The sequence below is a fragment of the Heterocephalus glaber genome, unplaced genomic scaffold (genome assembly GCF_053883595.1).
Source record: "Heterocephalus glaber isolate CG9 unplaced genomic scaffold, H.glaber_assembly_v1.0 deba00001504, whole genome shotgun sequence".
In the NCBI taxonomy this organism is placed as follows: domain Eukaryota; kingdom Metazoa; phylum Chordata; class Mammalia; order Rodentia; family Bathyergidae; genus Heterocephalus; species Heterocephalus glaber.
The window spans coordinates 14783391-14802206 of NW_028258324.1; the positions used below are offsets into that span (position 1 = coordinate 14783391).

The 18816-nt window shown below is 48.4% G+C and overlaps 1 protein-coding gene and 1 pseudogene across 6 annotated transcripts in view; both read left to right on the plus strand.

Moving 5' to 3' along the window:
• Esyt3 (extended synaptotagmin 3) overlaps positions 1–18816 on the plus strand; it is a 48588-nt gene that overhangs the window by 21031 nt on the left and 8741 nt on the right. For all 6 annotated transcript variants that reach the window (XM_021248955.2, XM_087186212.1, XM_021248814.2 and 3 more), the window contains exons 4-12: positions 9156–9232; positions 10960–11026; positions 11581–11670; positions 12187–12242; positions 12923–13043; positions 15219–15389; positions 16217–16299; positions 17834–17882; positions 18361–18450. In XM_021248955.2, the coding sequence (XP_021104614.2) occupies positions 9156–9232; positions 10960–11026; positions 11581–11670; positions 12187–12242; positions 12923–13043; positions 15219–15389; positions 16217–16299; positions 17834–17882; positions 18361–18450 (804 nt within the window). The remainder of the gene's footprint in view (positions 1–9155; positions 9233–10959; positions 11027–11580; positions 11671–12186; positions 12243–12922; positions 13044–15218; positions 15390–16216; positions 16300–17833; positions 17883–18360; positions 18451–18816) is intronic.
• Positions 10–9144, plus strand: LOC101710837 (heat shock protein HSP 90-alpha pseudogene; annotated as a pseudogene).

Sequence of the window (18816 nt, forward strand, 5' to 3'; positions counted from 1 at the left end):
GCCTGGGCTTGCTGTGTAGCCTCTTCTCCAGCCTCCCCACTACCGAAGCCTGTCACCTAACCACAAGGATCCCACTGGACCTGAGGGGCATGATCCGCTGCCCTGAACTCCCTAGCCTAGGTCAGCCCTCACCCCTTGTCCCCACAGTACCGACTCTCCAGCTTGCCAGGAGCCTGAGTCAGGGACTAGAGGGAGAGATGGCAAGCAGTTCCTTTCTTCTTAAGCAAAATTTTGAAAACAGGCCATATTGGTAGCCAGACAGATGCAGGATATATCTGTACAGATATAGTAGCTATATCAGGTGTCAGTTGGACAAGTTCCCCTTCATGATTTGCAATAGTACCATAAAGCAGTTTGGAATTCTCTGGAGGGTTCTGGCAGTCAGTAGAGTCAACACTAGTTCTGTGAAAACCAATGGTTGTCTGAGGATAAAATGCTCCATGGCCAAAGAAACGTGTCAAATGTACTTAATATCACAGTCCCTCTTCTAGACTGAGCTTGGTGTTTTGTCCTCTGTGCCCCACTCCTTTGGCCCTGATGTGCTCATTGATCTTAGCCTTATTTTGATCATCCAAAATTCATTGCCAGGCATATGATGACATCCAGTGCCCAGTGAGCCAGAGGCATTGGTATGCAGTGTGCCCTGGAACAAGCAGGGGTCGGAGTGCAGGCCAGCCTTCTGAGAGCTGCTGCCAGCCCTGCCCAGCCAGCCCCACAGGTGAGGTGGATTAGGCATGCCTCAGCCCTGGAGAGTCTGGTTTGTGCCACTCAGACTTGGCCAGGACTGGCTAGGGCCAACATCTGCTGGTCCACATATTGCCTCCTTATGTCAGTCACCTTTGACTTACTGAGCACATGCTGTGTGTTAGGCACCGTAGACCCAGTCAAGTGTGGCCGTGCCCTTGCCTTCAGGAAGCAGACACAAACTAGTGGTGAAACAGGGTGTCATATGTGTGCATGATGATGGAGGAATGCATGAGCTCAGGAGTGGAGAGGTGTCGGGGCTGTGTTAGTCAGGAAAGACTTCCCAGAGGAAGTGATCTCTTGAGTTGGCTTTTGAAGAATTCATTAGCCAGAGCCAGGAAGACTGCAGACTGCTGTGTTTAGAGCAGAGCCAGCTCAGCTAGCCATTCCTCTGCTGGTAGTGTCTAGAGGATGTGGTGTCACTGGCAAGTGATCATCAGGAATGGTTTTTATCATGTCAACAGAGCCTGCAGGCTGCAGGCTGGCCCAGTGTTCTAGCCCTGCAGGAGAAAAACCTGTCCCTGTCCTGGCCTTGCAAGTCCCTCTTGTCCTCCCCTGCCCACCTTCTTTCTGCCCTCTCGTCATCACATCTCTCCTCCTCTCTACTGTGGGTTCAGAGAAATCCCAGAACCCTCATAGGCTCAGCCAGCACCCAGTGCACTGCAGCACCCAGGAGAGTCCCAGCTCCCTCTGCAGTGGAGAGCTGGGCCGGTGACTTAAGTTTGCTGAGCTCCAACTTCCTCATGTATAAAAAAGAATGGACTTTTGAAAAAATATGTTTTATTAGGATCTGTTAGTTATACAGTGTATTGGGTTTCAGTGTGACATTTTCATATATGCAGGTAACATGCTATATATAATGTATTTTGATCATATCCGTAACCCTGTTACTTTCTCTTAAGCTCTCCTCCCCTTATTCCCTTCCTCTTGTCTAAGAATAGTCTCCCTGCTACTTTCATACCATTTTTTTTTTCCTTTTTAAATGCCCATATTTGCTTTTTTGAGTCTGGCTTCTTTCACTTAACAATGATTTCCCGTTCTATCCATTTTCCTGCAAGTGACATAATTTGTTCTTCTGTACAGCTGAATAATTCTCCATTATGTGTGTGTGACTTTATTGATTCATGTGTTGAAAAGCATCAGTTGCTTCAGCGTCTCAGAGCTGCTTCATTGCGTATCCTGTGCATGCTTAGCCAAGATGCCGGAGGAGACCCAGACACAGGACCAGCCCATGGAGGAGGAAGAGGTGGAGACATTCACCTTCCAGGCAGAAATTGCCCAGTTGATGTCACTGATCAACAAGACTTTCTACTCAAACAAAGAGATCTTCCTGAGGCAGCTGATTTCAAATTGTCAGATGCTGTGGACAAAATTAGGTATGAAAGCCTGACAAATCCCAGTAAGCTGGATTCTGGCAAGGAACCGCACATTAATCTTATTCCAAACAAGCAAGATCACACCCTCACTATCGTGGATACTGGGATTGGAATCACCAAGGCCAACTTGATCAATAACCTGGGCACCATTGCCAAGTCAGGGACCAAGGCCTTCATGGAGGCTTTGCAGGCTGGCGCTGACATTTCCATGATTGGCCAGTTTGGTGTGGGTTTTTACTCTGCCTACTTGGTTGCTGAGAAGGTGACTGTGATAACCAAGCATAACGATGATGAGCAGTACGCCTGGGAATCTTCAGCAGGCAGGTCCTTCACAGTGAGGACTGACACAGGTGAACCTATGGACTGAGGAACAGAGGTTATCCTGCATCTGAAAGAAGACCAGACTGAGTACTTGGAAAGAAGAATAAAAGAGACAGTGAAGAAACATTCTCAGTTTATTGGCTATCCTATTACTCTCTTTGTGGAGAAGGAACGAGATAAAGAAGTGAGTGATGATGAAGCTGAAGAAAAGGAAGATAAAGAGGAAGATAAAGAAAAAGAAGAGGAGTCTGATGACAAACCTGAAATAGAAGATGTTGGATCTGATGAAGAAGAAGAAGAAAAGGACGGTGACAAGAAAAAGAAGAAGAAGATTAAAGAAAAGTACATTGATCAGGAAGAACTGAACAAAATGACGCCCATTTGGACCAGAAACTCTGACGATATTACTAATGAGGAGTATGGGGAGTTCTATAAAAGCCTGACCAATGATTGGGAGGATCACCTGGCGGTGAAGCATTTTTCCGTTGAAGGACAGTTAGAATTCAGAGCTCTGCTTTTCGTCCCACGACGAGCTCCCTTTGACCTATTTGAAAACAGAAAGAAGAAGAACAACATTAAGTTGTACGTCCGGAGAGTTTTCATCATGGACAACTGTGAGGAGCTGATCCCTGAGTACCTGAATTTCATCAGAGGGGTGGTGGACTCTGAGGATCTCCCTTTATTTGTTTTTTTGTTTTGTTTTTGGTACTGGGGATCGAACTCAGGTCCTTGTGCTTGCAAGGCAGGCGGCGGAACCACTGAGCTAAATCCCCAGCCCCAGGATCTCCTTTTAAATATTTCCTGGGAAATGTTGCAACAGAGCAAAATTTTGAAAGTCATCAGAAAGAATTTGGTCAAAAAGTGCTTAGAATTGTTCACTGAACTGCCAGAAGATAAGGAGAACTACAAGAAGTTCTACAAGCAGTTTTCTAAGAATATAAAGCTTGGAATACATGAAGATTCTCAGAATCGGAAGAAGCTTTCAGAACTGTTATGCTACTACACATCTGCTTCTGGGGATGAGATGGTTTCCCTGAAGGACTACTGCACCAGGATGAAGGAGAACCAGAAGCACATCTATTACATCACAGGTGAAACCAAGGACCAAGTAGCTAACTCTGCTTTTGTGGAATGCCTTCAGAAGCATGGCTTAGAAGTGATCTATATGATAGAGCCCATTGACGAATACTGCGTGCAGCAGCTGAAGGAGTTTGAGGGGAAAATTTTAGTGTCTGTCACCAAGGAGGGCTTGGAACTTCCAGAAGATGAAGAGGAGAAAAAGAAACAGGAAGAGAAAAAGACACAGTTTGAAAACCTCTGCAAGATCATGAAAGACATCTTGGAGAAAAAGGTTGAAAAGGTGGTTGTGTCAAACCAATTGGTGACATCCCTGTGCTGTATTGTCACAAGCACGTACGGCTGGACGGCAAACATGGAGAGAATCATGAAAGCCCAAGCCCTAAGAGACAACTCAACGATCGGTTACATGGCAGCAAAGAAGCACCTGGAGATCAACCCTGACCACTCCATCATTGAGACCTTGAGGCAAAAGGCCGAGGCTGACAAGAACGACAAGTCTGTGAAGGATCTGGTCATCTTGCTGTATGAAACCGCACTCCTGTCCTCTGGCTTCAGTTTGGAGGACCCCCAGATGCACGCCAACAGGATCTACAGGATGATCAAGCTGGAGCTCAGTATTGATGAGGATGACCCCACTGCTGACGAAACCACTGCTGCTGTCACTGAAGAGATGCCACCCCTCGAAGGAGACAATGACACTTCACATATGGAAAAAGTCGACTAAGCTCTTCCGAAGAACAACTCGATGCTGCTCATTACTTTACCTTCATTCCCACTGATAATCTATTTTCAAGGGTTTTTTGTTAACATTAAGTCTGTATGGCCTGACAGCTGCTTACGGGGAAGATAAGATTTCTTTCTTCTTTTAAGTAATGCTGTGATACATTAGGCACTAAAGCAGAGCTAGCAGTGCCTTTCACCTTGGTTGTTCTAACAGGTTGACTTGTAACTTACTGTTAACTTCGTGAGGTCTAAGTGTATAGTTACCAGGCTGGATTCCTTAGTAGACCAAATCTTCTGTCTGAAGTGTTGAGCTATCTTGGTGTTTAAAGGAATATTTGCTACAATAGCTTGAGTTTTCCTCTTGTAGGATCTACTTTTTAAAACTTTTCCCCTATAGTTTCAATTCTGCATGTACTAGCCTTCTAGAAATAAGTTAAACAACTTGATGGCAGAAACTCCACAGGGCTTGTTTTCCAAAGAAAAGTATTATTTAGAGGAATAAACTAAACTTCCCCCAAATACTGCAGTGCTGTTGGAAGGATAATTTGAAACAAGGCCTGTGAGTGGGGATGGAGTGCCCAGGTCACCTGCTCTAAGAGGTAACAAATACAGGTAACTTTAAGTTTTTAAGAAAGAAAAAAAAAAAGAAAGAAAAGCATCTAGGCCATTGTGGATTGTGCTGCAAAAAACAGGAGTATGCAGGTAGCCCTATAGTATGCTTTAAATCCTTTGGGCATATACCAAGGAGTGGGTAGCTGGATCATATGGTAGTTGTATTTTTAGTTTTTTGAGGGACCTCCGGCCTCACCAGCATTGTTTTTCGTGTTCTTGATGATAGCTATTCTGACTAGGGTGAGATGGAATCTCAGTGTAAGTTTGATTTGCATTTCTCTAATGGTTAAAGATACTGAACATTTTTATATACTAGTTGGCTGTTCTTCTTTTGAGAAGTGACCGTTCAATTCATTTGCCCTTTTTTTGATTGGGCTATTTGAGTAGTTTTTGTTTTGGGGGTTTTTTTTGGTGTTATTTGAGTTCTTTGTATTTTCTAGATATTAATCCTCTGTCTGAAGAGTAGCTGACAAACATTTTTCCCTGTTCTGTAGTCTGTCTCTTCACTCTGTTGTTTCCCTTGCTGTGGAGAAACCGTTTAATTTGATATAGTTTCATTTGTAGGTTCTTGTTATTTTCTGTACTGATAGAGTTCTATTCAGGAAGTCTTTTCTTGTGCCTGTTGTGAGGAACAAAACCCTCTCACCTTTGATCATGCTCAGCAGACAGATCAGACTGAGAACTGGGAGCTGCAAAAGTGAGACATTTTCTCGATCTTGCAAGAACGGGATGCTGGCCTTACAAAATAGGCTGACACCCCCACACCCCCAGAGCTGTTTCAGTGAGCAATTTAACTCCTAGCGTGCAATCCGCTGTGCCACCGCCCCCGCCCCCCAACCTGAAGTTTCTTTCCTCCTCTTCTCATTGGCTTGAGTACTGGGATGGGAGGGGATAATCTCCCGATGGTGGCTATCCCCTTAGCCCACTCCCTCTGTAAACTTTTGTGGGTTTTAAAAGCAAATGATTAAACTGCAAGGGGTAGCTTCTTAACTGCCAGTGCTTTTCTTGTCAGCATAGGAATTCCATGCTTAGTTGATTATTTACCTTTCTCTCTTTGTTTAGAAACCCTCTCAGATGCATGACCTCAGTCACATCCTCAGGCTACAAGACCATATCCTGAAAATAGACCACTTTATATATTTGTTCCTTACATCTGTTATTTCAAGTGTTTCCACTTGTTTGCTGTTTTCATCAAATAGCAGTTTCAGTTTCAGGCCATGTAGCTGGGTCTTTGATAATTTCGAATCGATTTTTGTACAGGGTGAGAGATAGGGATCTAGTTTCAAACTTCCACATATAGATATCCATTTTTCCCAGCACCATATGTTTAAGAGACTGTCTTTTCTCCAGTATATGTTTTTGGCTCCTTGCTCCAGAATCAGATGGCTGCAGTTGCATGGGCTTCTCTCTGGGTCCTCTGTTCTGTTCCATTGGTCCACATGTCTATTTTTGGGCCAGTACCATCCTGTTTTTGTTACTATGACTTTCTTTGTAGTGTAATTTGAAGTCAGGTATTGTGATGCGCCCCTTCAGCCTTACTTTTTTTGTTCAGGAGCACTTTGACTATTCTCGGTCTTTTGTGTTTCCATATGAATTTTACTACATTTTTTTTTTTGCTACTTCTGTAAAGAATGTCATTGAAATTTTGACTCGGATTGCATTGAAGGTATAGATGGCTTTCAGTGATGCAATTATTTTAGCAATATTAAGATTGCTAATTCTTGGGCTCCATGAACATGGGAGGTCTTCCCATCTTCTCTGTCCTCTTCAATTTCTTCCTCCAGTGTTCTGTAATTTTTATTGTAGAGGTCTTTCACTTCCTGGGCGGCATTGATTCCTAGGTTTTTGGGTTTTTTTTAAACCATTGTGAATGGAATTATTTTCCTGATTTCTTTCTCAGTTCGCTCTTGGTGTATAGAAAAGCTATTGATTTTTTAATGTTGATTTTGTATCCTGTTACTTTGCTGGAGTTTTTTAGGATCTTTAGAAACAGGATCATATCATGTATGAATAAGAATAATTTGACTTCTTCCTTTCTTGTTTATATCTGAAAGGACCCACTTTTGAAGGTCGTTTTGAGGCATAATCAGGCTTGGCCTGTGGGTGGCCTGTGTGAGCAGTGCCCTGCATTGCAGAGGGTAGACTCTAGGCAGTACCCCTTGCCGTGCTGTGAGCCTGGGCCACTCGGAATAGAGTGGATGCCTAAATGTGGCTGTCCCTCCTCTCTGTGGTGGGGGACTCCAGGCAGGCAGCTTTCCCTATAATCTGTCCCTGTAAATGAGGGTCTCGGTGCTAACTGAGCTTTTATGGTTGCTGGGCACCCCCCCCCCCCACACCTGCAGGTTACTCACAGTGCCCTGCCTCCCAACCCAGGCTTCCAGGGGGAGCCCTCTGAAGTGTCCATAATCTGAGAACTCTAAAACAAAAGAATATAAAGGGCCGGGGATTTAGCTCAGTCTGGCACTGTGCCTGCCTCGCAAGCACAAGGTCCTGAGTTCGATCCCTGGTACCAAAAAAAAAGTATATAAAATTAGCCAGGCATCAACACACATTGTAATCCTACCACTCTGGGAGGCTGAGATGGGAGAATTGGTTCAGGCAATTTATCCAGATCTTGTCTCAAAACAAACAGATGGCCTGGGGATATAGCTGAATATGAAGTATTTGGGTTCAATCACCAGTACCAATAAGTAAATAGTAAAAATGCAAAACTAGGACAAAAATAAATATTAAATAAATATAAAAAGCTCTGTGTGGTGGCACATACTTGTAATTCCAGCACTCTGGGAGACTGAGGCTGGAGGATCACAAATTTTGAGCCCAGCCTGGGCAACTTAGCATCTTGGTGAAATTCTGTCCCCAAATAAAAGATAAAAATAGGGCTGAGGATGTAGCTTAGTGGGCTTAATCTCCAGTACCACAAAAAACAACAAAGAATGAGAAAATAAAGTTACACATTTTAGGGCTGGGGATTTAGCTCAGTGGTACCACTGCCTGCCCCACAAGGGCAAGGACCTGAGTTCGATCCTCGGTACCAAAAAATAAAAAATAAATAAAGTTATACATTTTAAAAAGTTGGCATATCACAGACTACATGAAAATTACGTGATATTGTTAATTAACTGTTGAACATGTCCTTGTAATACTTTTTAAAAAAATTTTTGGCTCCATACTTGAGAAACTTTTCATGGGACAATGCATTTGTAAATACCAGTTTCCATGGAGTAAAAAGAAAGTTAATGAATCTTCCTTCTAGTGGGAATTGATTAAATTTTTCTCCAAAATTTTATTGTGGAAAATTTCAAACATACAAAAAAGTTGAATTATTCAGCAAACATCTCATACCTACTGTCTGAATTGTATAATTGTTAACTTATTGATATATTTATTATATATTCATGGTTCTATTCTTTTTTTAAAATGCATTTCAAACTATATAGCAGACATCAGTGAACATCACCCCAACCACTTTCCTCTTCAGTGTGCATATCTTTAGTCCAGATTCAAATAATAATAATATTGTGATACTGAGGATTAAACCCAAGGCCTTTGTTCTGAGCTACATCCCCAGCCCTTTATAAAAATTTTTATCTTCAGACAGGGTCCTGCCAAATTGTTAAATTGCCCAGGATGGGCTCATACTTTTGAGCCTCCTGTTAACACTTCACAGAGTGCTGGGATTGCATACCTGGCTCAAAATTTGGTTTTTATCTTTGATCCATGATAACCAGACCATTTGATGGGAAAAGAAGTGTCTGGGCAGAGCGGGATGGTTACGAAGAAAATAACCTGGGAACTATGGCTCCAGTCATGGGACACTTGAATCCTGAGGGTCAGATCCTTCAGCTGGGGACCCTGCCCCCTTCCCTTGGCCTTATGGGGCCAAGTCCTATTCATCCTACTATAATCATTTCCCATTTGAGGAACCCTCACTAAACCCATCCAGGCTAGGTTGGGAGATGTCCCTGAAGTCCTCAGATCCCCTGGGATAACATGGGCTGCTCCTTTTTGTACCCCCACCCTATTTTTCTCTGGATGCTCCCCTTCGCTCCTTGCCTTCCCCTCAGCCCAGGGTGCACAGAATAAGGTGCCCAGTAGATGACTGGCAGAAAGGGAGAGAAAGGAGGAGTCATACTCAAGAGAGGGATGGCTCAGGGGCTGAGGGTGTTTCCCTGTGTGCCTCAGCCTGGAGAGTATTGGTCATGTTTATTGTTGGTGACCAGGCCCAGTGCTGGCTGAGGGCTGGGGCCCTCCCTGCATGAGAACCTGCTGACCTGGCCCTTCCCTCATCTCTTCCAGTGTCCCAGGGTGACCGGAGTAAAGGCACACACTAACAAAAGTAACCCAAGACAGGTGACCTTGGACCTACAGATATGGTGAGCCTCCATCCCCTGGGGTCAGGTGGGGCCAGGTGTGCACCTCAGAGGCAGGGCAGCTCTGGAAGAGCTGGTATGAAGCCAGAGTGATTTAGGTTGCGAATTCCCTCCCAGGACCACAACTCCCTCCAAACTGGGGCACCAGAGCCTGGCTGGAGCTGGGGGAGGAGTGTCAGGAGAATAGATGGAGTGATGGTCCCAGGGAAGCCACCACTGTCTGATCCCTTGGCCTAGCCTGGCTTCTCTTACCCCATAGCAGCTGTGGGTTCCAAGGCTCCAGCCGCAGAGCTTTCTTGGAAGCCAAGGCTGGGTCACCTGGAAGGTCAGATTAGCCGATGCAGAGAGGATGTGGATAGAGGGAGAAGTGTAACAGGAGGATGAGGGGACTCGGATGAGATTCAGGGCTCTGTGGCACCTTGGGAAAATGACAGGGAGCCAAGACACATGCATGATTAATTCAGTGGGTTTGGGCATCTCTTTCAAGTGAGGTTCATAAGGGCTTGAGTCAGGAAGAAGATTCCATCCAGAAGTTCTCCCAGAGGTGTGAGATTGGAATTGTGTTTGAAAAGACAGGATCTACACCTGAGGGTCCAGAGTGTTGCTATTCCTTTCTGATGTCTCCTAGTTCCTGTCTTGATGCAGTGCTGTCCTTAGCTGGCATTGAGAACACACTGGAAAGGCAGGAGCCAGTTCTGGGACCACCTGTCCCATTCAGGGGCTAACCTCTAGTGTGTTGGGATGGTGACAGCCAATCAGGTGCTCCTGGCTGTGAGGTTGAGCCACAGATCCATGTATAAATAGTAAGAGAACATGGAGGTCACCTGGCCCACTCAGACTCTCCTACGGTTCCCGTCTTCCCATCCTGCCTGCCCCTACTGAAGCGGGACTCAGGGTTTCTGTGATTCGTGACATCAGGCTCCTCTGCCCATGTCCTGCGGGTATGTGATAGCTGCCCTTTCCCTCCCCTTAGTCTTGTCCTTCAGACCTTTGACAGTCTTTCACCCATCCTGGCTTCCTGTGCCTAGCAACTGACAGAGCTACCAGCTGGAGTCAGGCTCCTGTTCTTGCAGCCCAAGGCCTTGTTACCTTTGCCTTCCTCCACCACCCTCAGCAACAATCTGGAGTGATGGTTGGATCTAAGCAAGGGGGGCGGCTCCTGTGTCCTCAGGGTGAGCACCTGGATAAACACAGCAGGGATGCAGCAGTGGTAGAGGTGTAATTACCAAGAGCCCCTCCTTTTCAATTGTCCCCAGTCACTGCCCTTCTGATCCCAGGTCAGACTGTGCCAGGGATTCCCAGGTGCCGGAGCCTGGGTGATTGCCTCAAAGGTCTGAGTCTGGGCAGAGCCTAAAAATTCTGGGGCTGTTGGGGTAGCCACATGCTGAGTGACACAGTTAGGCTTGGTAGCCAGCAGCCAGGACTAGGACTGTGTGTAATACCGGGCAAGCTTCCTACCCTCTCTAAGCAATTGGACCTTTTCCTTCCCTTCCCTTCCCTTCCCTTCCCTTCCCTTCCCTTCCCTTCCCTTCCCTTCCCTTCCCTTCCCTTCCCTTCCCTCTCCCCTCCCCTCCCCTCCCCTCCCCTCCCCTCCCTTTCCCTCCTTTCCTTTCCTTCTTTCCTTTCTTCCTCCCTCCCTCCCTCCCTCCTTCCCTCCCTTCCTCCCTTCCTTCCTCCCTTCCTCCCTTCCTCCCTTCCTCCCTTTCTCCCTTTCTCCCTTCCCATGTCAGCTACATCGGGGACTGTGAGATCAGTGTGGAGCTGCAGAAGATACATGCCGGTGTGAAAGGCATCCAGGTGGGTAAAACCCCTGGGGTGGGGTCAGGGAAGGGGGAAGCCAGCTTTCATTGGAGCAGACAGCAAAGGTGGTGATGACACTGAAAACAGAGGCTGATGACAGTATAAGAACTTCAGGCCTGTGGCCAGGAGGTGGTGCTGGGCGTCATCAACCCCTTCTCTGCCTCAGGGCCTTATCTGTCTCTGTTCGAAAAGTCCCCAAGACTGGCTGCTGGGGGAGGTGAGGCTGTTCCTAGAGTGCTGGGGAGTCCTTGTGTAGAAACTGAGGTGGATCCAAAGGTGGAAATGAGCTGTGTTGGGCTGGAAATCTCTTCTGGGTCCCTGATGTCTGGGCCAGGCAGCTCATGGCCTTTGTGGCTGGAAGAGGGGTCCCAGCTCTGTGCAAGGCCCTGTGCACTGAGTTCCCTCCCTGTGGTGACAGCAGGTGGACTGGGGTGGTGGCCCTGACAGTCAGGGAGGGTGTGGGATGAAATGAGGCAGAAATGACCTTTGCTGAGCACAGCAGACACTGAAAGAAAAGTCTGGGTTCCTCACGCATTCTTGTACCTGTCCAGTTGCAGGGCACCTTGAGGATCATCCTGGAGCCCTTGTTGGTGGACAAGCCCTTTGTGGGGGCTGTGACTGTATTCTTCCTTCAAAAGCCAGTGAGTAGAGGGCTGGGGGCAGGCCCGCTGCTCCCTGTGAGCAGGCACTTTCCACTGGGTCTCGTACACCATGATTGACCCCAAGAACAGACTGCCTCAGCCCGTAGAGGCCTCTCCACCTCATTTCATCCTCAGGCCAGCTCGAGAAGTTAAGACTCAGTTCTCCCCACGAAGAGGAAGCCAAGTTCAGAGGGACTCATGAGTGGGCTGAAGTGTTGCTGAGAAAAACTCAGAGCTTGTTAAAGTCTAGGCCAGCCTGTGGCCTTCTGGGCTGGCCCCCTCCTGTCATGGTCCTGGCAGGAAGCAGCGGGCCCTTGACACCAGGCCCCATCCTGAGTTAAGGCCTGGGTGCTTCACAGCCTAGAGGCCCGAGAGCCAGGCTGGGAGGTATCCTTGGCTACCTGATATTCTGTAAGGGTGCCCCCCAGGCAGGGTTCTCTGTTTAGGTGGTGGCAGGCATCTTGGGCCTGGGCTCCCAGCTCTTTGCAGCCTCATGTCCTCCCTCTCCCCTGATAGCACCTGCAGATCAACTGGACAGGTCTGACCAACCTGCTGGATGCACCCGGAATCAAGTAAGTGCTAGGACTTCTAGGATTCAAGTGTGGGGCCCTCAGGGCCCTGCTGTCAGTGCCAAGAGCTGCTCTGAGCACAAGGAAGAGAGCAGGAGGTACAGGCACAAAATCTTCTAACAGAGAGAAAATCCTTCATGTATTTGGAGTGTGGGCTGGAGTGGGAGGCTAACAGGGTTGTGCAGCCTCTTGGCCCAGTGCCTGTCCAGTTGATTTGCAGAAGGACCACAGTGGCCAACTCCTAGGGAACATTCCTGTGGATGAGGCACTGTTCTCACCTCCTCCTAGTGTAATGGTGCCAGGAGGCAGGCACTGTTATCTTCAAGTCTGAGGAGAAAAAAAGAGGCCCGAAGAGGGGACTGACTTGCCCAAGGCTGCACAGCTAGCAGGGGTGGAGTTGAGATATGTTAACCCAGGCTCTAGCATCGGTGCTTGGCCACCATGCTCTGCTGCCTCAAAGCAACAGACTGGGGTAGAGGGGTTCAGGGAGTGTAGGTGAGGGCACTGCTGCTTGGGACAGAATGTCAGGGCCTGTCAATTAGTATACCCACCTCCCACCCCATCCCGGCTGGGAGGAGTGAGGATTACCTCTGGTGGAAACCCTGCGCCGAGGGTGGATGGGGGCAGAGGGCATGGGGGAAGTAGCATCACCCCTTCACAGCTGGTCATGCTTGGTGTCCCAGCGAGGTGTCAGATAGCCTGCTGGAGGACCTCATCGCTGCCCACCTGGTGCTGCCCAATCGCGTGACTGTGCCTGTGAAGAAGGGTCTGGATGTGACCAACCTGCGCTTCCCTCTGCCCTGCGTGAGTACCCAGTGCCTGCTGCAGAGCACTGGGCGCAGTGTGGAGGGATGGCTGGGAGGGTGGGGGAGGCATCCTGAAATGCATTCAATGGTAATCCTTAGTCCTGACCTGTGAAGGATGGCATCCCCCTTTCACCACATGGAGATAGGCTGGGAGGTTGAATGACTTGCCTAAAGCCACCATCTAGGGAGGGGCCAGGCCCAAACACATTCTTTCTAGTGCTCCTGGTTCCCCCATGATGCTTGTGTTGGGGACGGTGGGCAGTCACGCCCAGCTAACACAAGGTGCCCCCTTCCTCTCTTCAGGAAGGTCCTCTTACCTCTGTCTGGTAGCTGCAAGCACCTTGGGATCTATTGAGGATTCTTGGTTAAACTCAGACTGGTACATTGTGGGTGCCAAGTTCCATTGTTCCCCTGCCCTGGGGCCAGCTCAGGAGGCCCACAGGGACAGCCCAAGGGACTGGGAGTCAGGGCCCCAGGAGAGAGGAGGGTGTCCATTTTTGCCTTTAGCACCAGGTGTGAGGCATCGTCTTCTGCTCACACTCAGCCTGATGCATGCTCCTGCACAGAGCCAGGGCCCTCGAGGACAGGCTGGCAGTGGAGGCAGCACATATGTCCTCTCTGCCTTGCCATGATAGTGCATCGGCTTTAACCCACACTGCACGCACAACAGTCCCAGAATAACAATACAAACACCATCACCCATGCCATAATTACCAAAAACATTCTGTCCGGGTGTGTCCCACGTGGGATGTACTGTCAACTTACTGCATTTTAAACCCACTTGGCATAGTTGCTGTGTGTTTGTGACAAGTGGCCACAAATGTTGACATTAATTTGTTTCGTTCTATTTTTAGGGCTTAGTTTTTACCTTGATTTCCTTTTATAATTATGTAAAATAAGTCTATTTTACATAATTACATAAATATAAAAACCAAATTATATTTTAAGGAGCTTGACACTTATTTTTTGGTACCGGGGATCAAACTCAGGATCTTGTGCTTGCCAGGCAGGCACAGGCGCCACTGAGCTAAACCCCTGTCCCCAGACCTCTTGTTTCTCCTACCCAATCCCCACCTTTCTCCTATAATGGTTTATCCTTCCATTATTTTTCATTCTTTTTAATAAGAATAGACACATGTATGTGGGTCATAGGTACACATATCTGTTTATATTCACAGTCCCCATTTCTTTGCTAGATGGTAGAATGCTACAGTCAGCACCCCCCCCCCCATGGGAGTGGACAGATGCCAATTCACCCAGGTCCCTATCAATGGGCAGTTAGTTGTGTCTGGTCTTTTGCTATTACAGTGTCACTATTAGCCTGTGCATATGTCTTTTTGTATTTTTTCCAGTTTGCCTTTGGGATATATTTTCACAAGTGGTTTTGTGGGTCAAAAGAAAAATGCACGTATATTTACTGGTATTTAAAAAAACTGGTGGACCAGGGATTTAGCTCAGCAGCACCACACCTGCCTGGCAAATGCAAGGTCCTGAGTTCGATCCCTGGTACCAAAAATACAACAACAAACAAACAAAAAGCTGGTAACCCCCCTGAGCTGTTATTGTCCTAATCCTTATATGCTATTCTTTATTAACAGAGTTACAGTTTTTCATTTCTTTAACAACCACCTATGTGAATGAGGGCAGGGTAGCACAGGACAAGGTGTGGTGGGGTGACACTTGGTGCCAGCAGCAGGCAGTGCCCACAAGATGGTACACCAGGTATGGAGCAGAGGTGATGCTAGGACTCAGTCTACCTTCAGGTTACTCAGGCATCTCCTCGTGTGACATGGCTGTTGGCACAGGAGGGGCAAACAGCAGCAGGTGAATACAGTGATACTTCGGTTCATGAATGATTTTATTTGCAAACAGTTTGGTTTTCAAACAGAACCATTTAGGAAAATTTTGGTTTTGTTTGCAAACTCTGCATCAGCTGACAAACATGACTGCAGCCATCTTTCCTACACAAACACGGCCATCTTTTCCAAAATCATAGAACAAATTACACTCGTGAACCAAGGTACCACTGTAAGCCAATCAGATGGCAGTATGGAGGAGGGCATGCTGGGTGGCCAGGGGCTGGGCCAGAGCACTCTGATGTGGTGGAGAGAGCCCTCGTCCCTGAGGGCTGGCCAGGGAGCAGCTGTGAGCCCTGGGCTGGGGCATTTTCCAGGGGGTGATCAGAATCCACTTGCTGGAAGCCGAGAAGCTGGCCCAGAAGGACAACTTTCTGGGACTGGGATGCAAGTCAGACCCCTATGCCAAGGTGAGCATCGGCTTGCAGCATTTCCGGAGCAGGACCATCTACAAGAATCTGAACCCCACCTGGAATGAGGTATTTGAGGTGAGAATCTCCTTGGCCTCTCCAGGTGCCTCCAGGCTTCACTCAGGGTCTCACTGGGCAGTCAAGAGAAACATGGGTCCACAGAGAATCGCTGGCCATGGGAGGGAGCCCTGGGGACAGGCAGGCAGGTCCATGCGGTTCCTACTTCCCTATCACCAGGCTTCAGAGCTGGGCCACCCTGCCCCTCCCCCACACCCCTATTTGCAGCTTTCGAGTCCATACCTTCTTTCCCCATGAGTCAGCTCTGTTGGAAGTTTTCAGATCAAAGGAAAACAGAATCCCTCAGGCAGTTCTGCCTTATCCCTCTCAGCCTCAAACACCAGGACCTGGATGCTCTTATGTTCAGCCATGGTCCTTCCTACTTGAAGGACAAAACCCAGAAGACCCCGCTCAGTTTCATGTTCAGGGCCACCTCCTAGGTGCTATCTCCCACCCTCCCCTCCCAACATGCCACCCACATGTTCTGTTGTGTCTGAGCTGAGGCAGTGAATGGAGGGTGATAAAGGCAGCTTAGTTTCCTGGTGTCCCATGCTGTGGGGCCAGGGGAATGTGATGGGCAAGTGCACTGGAAGATTTAAGCCTGATACAGAGCGGGCAACAGCCACTGTCCCCTGGACACACCCTGCCATGGTGGCACTTGTTGCCTCTAATCTTCCCTGGCAGCCTGCAGGGGTGAGGAACTGCTCCCTTCTTACAGGTGGTGCTCCAGGGGACTGAGACAATCAGAAACTTGCCAGGGTACCAATCTGGCATTTGGCTCCCTCGGGGTCATAGGTCTGATCCATCAGCTGTGACCTGCACATCAAGACATTTGTCTCTCTTTCCAGTTCATGGTGTATGAAGTCCCTGGTCAGGACTTGGAGGTGGACCTGTATGATGAGGATACTGACAAGGATGACTTCCTGGGCAGGTGAGGAGGGGTGGGGCTGGGCTGGGGACTCTGGGCTAGGCCATGGGGCACAGGAACCCTGCTCCCACTGCTGTCCCACTCAGACATGGTGACCGTGGCACCATGACTGTCCCATCGTTCCACAGTCCTGCCGCAAGCCTTCCCAGATGTCTCAAGTCTCCAGCCCTGACATTGGCTCTTGGGGGTACAGAGAGGACCTGAGGTCTGTGCTTTGCTTTTTCCCCAGAGTACTCTTGGAGCAGTGAGGGAGGCCAGTGTGGATGGCCAAGTGCCCAATCCCAAGGAACCCTGGTCCTCAAGGATGTGAAAGGATTGCAGTGGCTGGAGTGGGACTGGAAACATAACCTCAAATTTACATATCTAAAAACAGTCCACTTTCAGGATTCTATAATACAACAGCATGAGCACTTCAAATGCTTACTGTAGTATCTGTGGTAGCAAAACAAACCCCCTCCTCACTCCAGAGACATGAATGGCCAGCTGCAGAGGGCCCTGGCTGAATGTTTGAATACCTTTGCCATTGCCAAATGACAGAAAATTCTGCAGCTTTCAAAACTAGTAGAATCTATGTATTGATGGGAGGCCATCTGGGATGTGTTAGTAAGTGGGGAGCACTGTGTAGTTGGACTCATCTTTCCAGGAGAGGCCCCCAAGTGTGCATTTTCACCTGTGTCTATGAGCAGAAAGAGCATGGCAGCTACACACCAGGCTGTTAGCACCCTCACCTCAGGGCAGGATGTGCTAGATCTACACCCCCTGTACTGTTGCACTCGGTTTTGTGCATATGTAATTATAAAAAGTAGAAACACAAATGGGAGAGAGACAACCTAACAGTTGAAGAAACAGTTCCCTACCAGGTGTTGCTTATCACTTTTATCTTCATCTTAGTGAAAAGTTGCAATTTTTGGAGTGTTGCAGATTATTAGTTTGGTTTGTGGTCCATACCTTGACTTCTGGTGCTTTGAGCTCAAGCACATGGACATTCTCCCTCTGGCTGTCAGGACCTCCTGGTGGGCTGCAGCTCAGGGTGGTCCTAGGGATGCTGTGATTTGGGAGTGACCGCCTCACGTACATGCCATCTGTACTTAGCGCTTCAAATCAGAGGGGGCATTTTAGCTGTTAAAATGACTGCTGGAGGTGGTGCCACTGGCATTCAGAGGGCATAGGACCGGGAAGCTAAATTCCTGAAGTGCATGAACAGTTCTGCACAGTGAAGAATCATCCCACTCAAAATACTGCAGCACTGCTGCTGAGAAATCTAGAAGCATGTGTATAGCACCCTCTGCTTGTCCTGCCTGGGCCTGTTAGCCATCTGTCTCCTGAGGAGCACATGCCCAGTGGAGTAGCCTTGATGGTTATTAGCTAATTCTTCACCTGAGCTACAATTGGTCTTCCATTGGTTTCTTGGGATGCGGAAGATCCAGTCTTAATGGCCCACTCAGATACCTGAAAATAGATTCCAGGGTGGGTCTGCAGGCCCTCTGTGGATTATTGCCTCTGATTTGTGCTGACTCCCTCTCCCTGTGTCTTCCAGCCTGCAGATCTGCCTCGGGGATGTCATGACGAATAGAGTGGTGGATGAGGTAGAGCTGGTGCCCACACCCCTACCCGTGAGGGTTCTCGGTGTAGCCCCCTTCCTGTGGACAACTCTAGCAGGGTGCTTCAGCCCATCTAGTCCTATTAAATGGGCCCCCTTCTTTGCTGGGCTACACACATGCCCATCTTCGGGGGACAAGAGCTGAGTGAGGCACAGATGGCTCCAGGGATTCGCCCCCACACCAGAGCATAGGTTGGAAGAAGCCCATAGAGTAAGGATGCCCAGTCACATCACAGGGGAGGCCAGGCTGGACCTGAGTTTTACACCAAAATGTAGTACTCCTGCCCTCCTGCAGCCACCTCTGCCAGTCCTGCTGAGTCCAGGCTGCAACCTGTCTGGGTTGGCTCACATTTTCCCTGGAGTCCCTGTTAAGGCCCACCAGGTCCCAGAACTGAGTGGCCCAAAAGGCTTGGTAGCATCTCCCTCTGTGTCCTTGAGCTTTTTCTCTCCTGTCTTCATCCCAGTGGTTTGTCCTGAATGACACAACCAGCGGACGGCTGCACCTGCGGCTGGAGTGGCTTTCACTGATCACTGATCAGGAGGCACTGACAGAAGTGAGTATCAAGGGCTCCCTCGCAGAAAAGGGGGAGCATTGCAGGGTGTGTGCAGGTGGAAGAAGGGAAAGAAACAAAGGCCTCTACTTCTTGCTCATCCCCTAGAGAATGTCACTCGGCCCCCTTTCTTCACACAAGGCAGCCCCTGAACTATCTCAGCAATAGCCTCTGGGCATCTCAGGCATCTTCAGGAAGGATGAGGTCCTTAGAGTTCTTGTGTCTGTCCCTGTCATCCCAGTTCACAAGGGAGTTTTCCCCTTGTGTCTAACTTGAATCTGTCGTGCTGTAGTTATTTATTTTCTTAGCTGGAACACAAGTCGAGGTAGTGACAGAGTTATGGCTAGTCTGGTCTGTGAGGGCTGGCTT